Source organism: Phallusia mammillata, chromosome 3, assembly GCF_965637545.1.
Source record: "Phallusia mammillata chromosome 3, kaPhaMamm4.hap1.1, whole genome shotgun sequence".
NCBI classification, from domain to species: Eukaryota; Metazoa; Chordata; class Ascidiacea; order Phlebobranchia; family Ascidiidae; genus Phallusia; species Phallusia mammillata.
The window spans coordinates 6,893,479-6,902,313 of record NC_137254.1 but is presented as its reverse complement, the minus strand read 5'-3'; the positions used below and the strand labels follow the sequence as shown (position 1 = coordinate 6,902,313).

The following is an 8,835-nucleotide window of genomic DNA, read 5'->3' as shown; positions in this document are numbered from 1 at the left end:
AGACTGTTTAACCAATGCAAGGTTGGAAATGAGGTGTTTGCGAATATTGCCAAAACACCAAACTAAATTTAACAAATAATTGGTAACACTGCCTTGCACTAAACTCAAACTTATATCAAAAGATTGAATATCAGTTTGATATGGTTTAAGATTGTTTAGGTAAAATAGCCATTTTTACAGCAGCCTGCACGCGGCCCCTCCTGTTAAGGCATTAAGTTCTCTGCATAAAGACGATCTCTGATGCCGAACAGATGCAGTCATAAGGACCACCGTCCAAATTCCACGAAGAACCGTCCACAAAACAGCCAGGTGTCAAGCCCAGGACAAAGCCCTTGTAGCAATAGCCTTGGGTTTAACATCATGCAGCTAAATGTGGAAGGACTCGCTTCATGCAAGCTTAACATCGTCGAGCAGCTTGCTAATAACAACAAAGTCTCGATAATCCTGCTCCAGGAAACACATCGGACAACATCAGACAAGCTAACACTCCCAAACTTTATCCCGAGCAGAACACACGGCCTTGCCACGTTCGTACGAGAAAACCTGAGCTGGACGCCTAAAGGTCAATCTACAACACCATCGGAGATCGAATGGCTCTGCACCAACGTCCGTGGTAATTACATCGTGAACGTATACAAGCCACCACCAGCGCAACTGTCAGATGCTGTCGCACCCAAAATACCCTCTAGATCAGGGACGGGCAACATACGGCCCGCGGGCCGGATCCGGCCCGCGACGGGATTTTGAGCGGCCCGCAGACAGTTTCAGCTTCAGGTCTTACATGATAATGTGGCCCGCGGCCACAGTCTGCCGTAATTCCCCCTATATGCTTACTGCGTCAAATTACAGTTGTAACGGACAGTAACGCTCCCCAATTGTGACGTCCAAAATTTTAGGACTAGTCACGGCCTAAGCTCACTTTAGGCAAACCTAGGCTAATGCCTTCGTTGGTACCATCATCAGGTACAATGAGTCAGTAATTCACAACTGCCCTCTAGACTGCACAAACTGTGGTTTTCAGTGTTATATTATGGCGATGAAGGTGCAAGAACAGTGCACGAATGACAACAAATACAGTTCGTATCCAAGATCCAAAACAGCTGAATTGCGCCACAGTGGATGTCAAGACTATACAGAATAGAGGAAATTGAGACAGTTGAGCAGTTGAGCAGTTGAGCAGTTAAGCACTTGAGCAGTTGAGATTTCTGAAGTTCACAGTACCTAGGTGTTTGACATTATGGTGTTGGCTTTATCGTCTAAACATTCAAACAACAATAACAAACGAAAAGTTACTAGAAACACTTCACATGGCTATACATTAACATACTTGTAAACTTGCTGACATTTGGTTAACACACAAACATTTAAACTAAGTCGATTCTAACAGATTACTGCACTAAAACATACAAACTGCACTTTTAGAACAAGGTGTGGCTAAGTCCAAGCACGTTTTAGTCACATGACCGCATATAAAAGTTAGGATTGGCCCAAAACTAACAAAGAACAATGCACTTGGGAATAGACGTTAAGCATGGTTGCACTTGGGAAAGAAAGCATAAAAATCACATTTAAATATTGTGAATTTGTCCGTAACATTCCGGCCCCAAAAATGTCAGACAGCATGGAAACATTTTTCAAAACAAAAACGGACAAAGAACAAGGCACAGGAAGGTTGGTCACAGAGAGAGCTGTGATTACAAATTTGGTAACTGACCCAAACCAAAGTACCCACACAAACATTTCCATCCTGGGCTTAAAAACAAAACAAAGACACAACTATGACTGAGTGAATATGTTACATACTGACAAGAATAGTATCAAATGCACAGTTTCAAATGCTTCACAATTAACTACAAATTTTGCACCAAATATTGTTCTAGGAGGTAAAAAACAATGACAGATTTTGGCAAGGTAAAAAACACAGAAAGGCTTAGAAAACAAAACACTTTCACAATACTTGGTTGTTATCAGTACAGACATTACAATGTTTAGTTGAAGAGGTATTCGGAATGTTTACAATTTATGAAGAACACACTACACAACACTAACATGCATGATAAGGCTATAAGGCAAGATGAAAGACATATAGGTAGTACAGACTTAGCAAGAATGACATGTGAAGAGGCATATATGTTGGTGTAATGAAGAATGAAAAGGTTACAAATATGAAAGAGCATGCACAGAAAGTAGAAATTTAGCCACATTCAAGTAAACACAGCTTTCGAATGTCCCTCATCAAAGTTGAGTCATAAGTTCTGACTCGAACTCTCCGCACCATCCCGTCATGATCTGGAAAGACCTCCTCGACCAGTCCTTTGGGCCATACTCCTCGTTTTGTATTGGCATCCATTACCAACACAACATCTCCAACTTCAAAGTTCTTCTCAGGTTGCAACCACTTCTGGCGTTTTTGCAGAAGTGGCAAATAGTCCTTCACCCAGCGCTTCCAAAACTGGTCGCTCAACCATTGGACTGCCCGCCAGGATTTCTTGTAGCCATCTGCTTTGATGAATTCTCCAGGTGGCAATGTAGCTTCAATTCCACCAGCTAACAAAGTAATGGGCTTCAAAGCAGACCCATCCTTTGGATCATCACTGACAGGTGTCAGTGGTCTGTTGTTTAAGATCGATTCCACTTCTATCAGGAAGGTGTTCAAAGATTCCTCAGACAATATCTTGTCTCCAGTCAGTGACTGCAAAATTTTTCGCACAGAGCGAATCATTCTCTCCCATACACCACCTTGGTGGCTGGCAGCTGGGGGATTGAAATGCCATTCAATTCCTTTTTGTAGTAGCTCTGTATGTATCTGTTGTTGATTCCATGCTTTAATCCCTTCGCGGAGTGCTCTGTCAGCTCCAATGAAGTTGGTTCCATTGTCACTATATATGTGTTTAGTGGTAGATCCTCTTCTCAGCACAAATCTACGAAGTGCCTGTATGAATGAACTAGTGTCCAGTGAGCCAGCTAGCTCTAAATGTACAGCCCTTGTAGCCATACAAGTAAAAATGCAGCCATATCGTTTCACATGACTGCGTCCAATTTTTACCATTAGAGGGCCAAAGTAGTCAACCCCTGCATGAGTAAAGGGTAACTGTCCAGACTCAACACGACAAACCGGCAAGGGTGCCATCAACTGCCTACCAGCTTGTGCTTTCCAAAAACGACATTTTCTGCAGTCCTTCAAGTAGTGACGAACAGATGATTGGCCTTTGAGAATCCAGTACCTCTCACGGGTGGCTGCTAGAACGTGTTGAGTTCCACTATGTCCTTCTCGCTGATGGTAATGATGTATAATCAGCCCAGTAACATGGTGACGACTAGGCAAGATCATAGGGTGCTTCATGTCCTCCGGCAGAGTTGCATGTTGTAGGCGACCTCCCACTCTCATAGTGCCATTTATTTTCATAGGGCTAAGTCTACCAAGAGCCCGGTTTCGAATATGTAATCCATTCGAATGCTGAGATTCCAAGTAGTGGGAAAAGCTCTGGTATTCCTTAAGATCCGATGACATAGATCCGAATGCTTGATGCTGAACCAGCTTCACCACTTGATGGACAGCTGTTTCCATTTCCTCTGCCGTCAGCAGACCTGCCTTGGGTGCAGGTTTGCGTAATTTCTCTGAAAACTTACACATCATGTACTGCTTGAACCGCAACAACCAACCAGTGGCCTTGAGTAAAGCATTGTATGAAGAGTATCTGTCTAGCAAGTTGTCCAAACCATTTTGCACAATTTCTACTACAATTGTGTTGGCTTCAACATCTTCATGGTCTTCTGGCAATTGTAACACAGCTGGCTGTTCTGGCCAGCAACTTTCTTCTTTCCACAAAAATGATGGACCGGATAACCATGCCTTTGCCTTGTCCACCTGGTCAGGATAAAAACCCCTAGATGCAATGTCTGCAGGATTTTGCTTTGTATCCACATGTCTCCACTGTTCTGGTTCTGTGGCTGCTTGAATCACAGCCAGCCTATTGGCAACAAACGTCGGAAAGCGGCGTGATGTATTTCTGATGTACTGAAGCACAGAAGTGGAGTCTGTCCAGTACACAACCTTTTCCAACTCAAGATCCAACTCACGAATCACAAACTGCGCTAGTTTAACACCAACCACTGCAGCAGTGAGTTCAAGCCGGGGAATGGTAACTGCCTTTGAAGGGGAAACTCTGGACTTTCCCATCACAAATGAGCAGTGGTAGGAACCACCAGTTACCAGGCGAAGGTAGCAAACAGCTCCATAACCAGTTTCGCTTGCATCACAAAAGCAATGGAGCTCAGCACTTATGTAGTCCATTGTTTTAAAGCATCTAGGAATAGTAATTGATTCCAGCAGTGATAAATTGCCCAGCCACTTTTTCCAGGCAACCTCAAACTCGGTGGGAATAGCTTCATCCCATCCTATGTTTCTTTTGCATAATTCTTGCATAAGCTTTTTGATTGGCAAGATAAAGGGTTGCACAAACCCCATGGGGTCAAACAACTGACTTATTGTTGACAGAATTCCACGTCTTGTGCAGGGCTTTGGTTTCAACTTCACTTTGACCTCGAAGCAGTCCGTACCAGTGTTCCAGTACACTCCCAAAGCTCTCTCGATTGGCAATCCATCCAAGTCCATGTCTTTCACTGATGGAGCAAGGTTATCTTCATTAATAGACATTAACAGTTCTTTGCTGTTACTCAGGTACTTGGTAAGGTGAAATCCTCCACACTTAAGTAGCTCATCCAGTTCCTTGACTAGCTGGGAACCTTCCTCTAAAGTCTTGACCGACTTCAGGCAATCATCTACATAAAAATTCCGCAGGACAGTATCCGTTGTTTCCTTTGTTGCATTGCTCTCATTATCCTCAGCAACCTTTCTCAATGCAAAGCTGGCACAACTTGGAGAAGAAGTTGCCCCAAAAAGATGCACCAGCATCTGGTAATCCTCAGGTGGCTTGGACAAGTCATCATTTGGCCACCACAAAAACCTCAGAGCATCACAGTCATCTGGGTCCACAAAAACCTGATGGAACATTCCTTTAATGTCAGCCATCAATGCAATCTTCTCCTGGCGAAAACGAAGAAGAACACCAACAAGGTTGTTGGTCAAATCAGGTCCTTGTAAGAGATTTTCATTGAGGGATGTGCCTGCATACTTGGCAGCGCAGTCAAACACAACCCGAAACTTTCCACCAGTGCAGCAGTGATGTGGAATGTACCAAGTCTTTCCCGGGTGTGGATCCTTTCCATCTGGTACTTTCCTGGCATGACCATTCTTCAGCGAGTCATTAATCTTTTCACTGTACTTCTGGAACAGTGACTGATCTGTCTTTAATCGTCTCTTTAAACCAAGAAGGCGTTTCTCGGCTGTTCCACGGTTATAAGGTAGCTTTACATTTTTATTCTTCCATGGTAGCGCAAGCTGATAATGCTTGCCTTTCCTTTGCACAGTCGAATTCATCATGGCGAGTGCCCTTTTGTCCTCCATAGATAGAGAGACATCATTTGAACACTTGTCATCCATAAAGTCATGATTATACATCTTCTGGAACATGTCATGTAGTTCATTATTGCCAATTGTGGCGAAGTTAACATTGCAACTGTCCTCTGATGCATCTGATGCATCAGTGCCAACTAAGGTCCACCCAAGTCCAGTGTGAATAGCTGTTGGCTGTCTTGGCTTCCCGGTTCGCACTTCCCTGATAGAATGGGCTTCCTGCGTACCGGCCCCAATGAGAATATCCACTTCTGCATCAGGTAACTTTGGAAAGTCCAATCCCCTCAGATGAGAATAATGCTTTACATCTTCCATTGTAGGTATACTGTTCTTCAGTGTTGGTAGAGCATCCACCGTCAGTACATTCTCAATACGGATTGAATCTGTTTCTTGAATCCCCTGTAGGGACAGTCCGACCTCGTATCCCTGCAGATCCTTACTGCCACTTATGCCATTAAGTCTTCTGGAAACTTGTTTTCCTTCAAGCTTGAGTCTCTGTTTCAGATTTGACGTGCAGAATGTGGTGTCAGATCCCTCATCCAGAAATGCATATGTCTCCACTACACGATTCAGATCCCTTCCCCACACATGTACTGGCACCACCTTGAGTCTAACCCTGTCCCTTCCTGCAGGGGGTGTAGTAACAGTGGCTACATATGTCGTTGAGCTTTCCTTGGGACTTTCAGCATTCTTCTTTTCCTCAGTCGATGTGGATGTTTTTTCTATATTTCGCTGTTCATCACGATGAAGTAGAGTATGATGTGGTTTTTCACAAGACTTGCACTTTCTGGAGCAGACACACTCATTTGCCATGTGGTCTGGTGAAAAGCAGTTGAAGCATAAGTTGTTATTCTTGACTGTTGTCCAACGGTCAAACTGTTTCTTTTTCTGGAACTCATCACATACCCATAATGGATGAGGTTTGTTACAAACCACACATGGTTGTGGCTTCTTCTTCCTTGTTTGATCTGGAGGTTTAGGTTTGTCAACATGTTCACATGATGTGGAGCCCAAAGTAGTTTGTGCAGAGAACACAGCATGTTCTTTCTTCTTCTGGGGCTTGTCCTTCTTTGGATCCCTTTCCTTAACTGTTGTCAATGCATCCGCAAACATGTTGTTGGAATCCATCACCTTCTGGTTGAGGTACGATGTCAGATTGCTGAATGTCACATTTCCATTCCTTCGGTAGAGTGAACTGGCCTCTGTGACAAATGTATTTTGCATGTGCTTGGGTAGTTGCTGAAATATGTCCACTAGGAATTGGGAATAGTCCAACTGTGACTCACAACCCAAAGATCGAAAAACCATTAAAGCATTTGTCATACTTGTAGCAAGAGAACGAAGACCTTCATTGTCCCCAGTCCTAATTGGTGGACCCTTGGTCAACTCTTTGACATGTGCATTTACCACCAAGTCCATGCGCCCGAAGTTATCTCTCAGCAACTCCCGAGCAGTAGCAAGACCCAATTCAGGTGGGCTCGTGGCACAACATCCATGGACAACATCATAGGCTTTGTCTTCACACATGTCTACAAGGTACTGAAGTTGTACAGCAGGATCAGGAAAATGCCTTGTGATCATCTCATCAAATTTCTTCATAAAGTTGTGGTAATTCATTGGATTCCCATAGAACTTTGGGAGCCCCCTTTTGGGCAGTGTAAAGCCATGCAGCATGGTTTTCGTACTCTCCACCAAGTCCACCATGGCCTTTCCATAGTGAAAGTCATCTTTGGTGAAGCTCTCATCTGGCTGAGGTTTGTACTTGGAGACCGGCCCCATAGAAGGACTGTGAGTCTCCTGCTTTATGTCAGTCTGTGTACATACAGGCAAGTATGGATCGGCAGAAACATTTAGCTGTTCTGCTGGATGAGCGACAGGATATTCAGGCTGTGGCAGCTTTGCTGTGGCTAGAGGGGTGAAACCAGAAATGGTATGCATTTCACCAGGCATTGGACAGTCCATCGGAGCTAGGTCATGGGCAGACTGCTGTAGACAAGCAGAGCTTCCCACCGTGGCGTCATCTATCTGATTTAGTGGGGGCATATCCAACCTGTATTCATGACGAGAATCACAGGATCCCACTGGTTCAGCCTCAAGTACAACCAGGTCAACCTCATGCCTCTTGCGCTGCACTTTCAACTGTGCATTGTAAGATTTTTGTCGATGTTCCATTTTTGCCTTGGCTAAAATTGCTTCAGCCCTTTCCTCTTCTCTTTTCCGTCGAGCTGCAGCCTGTTCCATTTTTCTTCTAATCGCCCTTTTCTCTGCATCAGCTTCTTCTCTTCTTCTTTTGGCTATGGCCTCTTCTTCTGCCCTTTTACGCATGGCATTTGCCTCTTCTTCTGCCCTTCTTCGCTGGGCATTTTCTTCCTTTTCATCTTCAAGCATCATCTTTAAGGCCTCCTCGTCTTCTCTGGCCTTACGTTTTATCTCCTCAGCTTTCATCAGTGCATCATTAACAGCATCAGCTGATGCTTGGAGAGTTAATTGTGCCTCTGACTCTGTCAGCTTGTTTTCTAGCTGAGCACGCCGCACCTCCCTCATTGAGTATGTAGTGCTTCTGCTTGATATTGAAGAAGAAGAGTGGAATGATTTCAAACTAGGAGCCTTGGAATGGTGTGAGTGGTGTGAAGATCTTGAGCTTGTTCTACTAGAACGATGTGAACTGGATTTAGAGGACAATCTTGACCCAGTTGAGTGATGTGAGCTTTTCGAATGCCCACCAGTAGAACCCAACTCCACAGCAGCATTTTGTAGAAATGTTTGATACATAGAATTTATGTTGTCCCCTTTTTCCTCCAGGGACTTGATCTTGTCCACTGCCTCTTGTTTCTGAGAGTAGAGTGAATCTGGAATCACAGAATGGTATTCCTTGCAACAGTCCAAGCACTTTGTCAGTGCACTATCAAAAGCTTCCTTTGCAGCTGGTACTTCCTTGATATTAGAAACATCTAGCATCAAGTTACAAACAATATTTTCGGCTTTGGTAACAGCACCCAAATGCCCACTCCGAGATGATTTCAAGGAATGCAACTTTTCTTGAAGCACTCCGTCCACATCCTCATGAGAGGATGTGCTAGAATTTGATCCAGGCATTGTATTTGCAACACCACTAATGCCAGACAGCAGATTTCAGACACCCTTTCTTAATAGAAAGGGGTCTGGCTTCTTCAGAAATGATGTGACGTCCAAAATTTTAGGACTAGTCACGGCCTAAGCTCACTTTAGGCAAACCTAGGCTAATGCCTTCGTTGGTACCATCATCAGGTACAATGAGTCAGTAATTCACAACTGCCCTCTAGACTGCACAAACTGTGGTTTTCAGTGTTATATTATGGCGATGAAGGTGCAAGAACAGT

The 8,835-nt window shown here is 44.1% G+C and overlaps 1 protein-coding gene across 1 annotated transcript; it reads right to left on the bottom strand.

Annotated features, from left to right (window-relative positions):
- Positions 1 to 2,194: 2,194 nt before the first annotated feature.
- LOC145219373 (uncharacterized) lies at positions 2,195 to 8,572 on the bottom strand. The gene has a single exon (XM_080086745.1). It carries the CDS (start codon positions 8,570 to 8,572, stop codon positions 2,195 to 2,197), a length of 6,378 nt encoding a protein of 2,125 aa, XP_079942871.1.
- Between the last annotated feature and the right edge of the window lie 263 nt (positions 8,573 to 8,835).

Coding starts and splice junctions, on each gene's coding strand:
- LOC145219373 (XM_080086745.1), bottom strand. CDS start 8,572: ATGCCTGGATCAAATTCTAGCACATCCTCTCATGAGGATGTGGACGGA.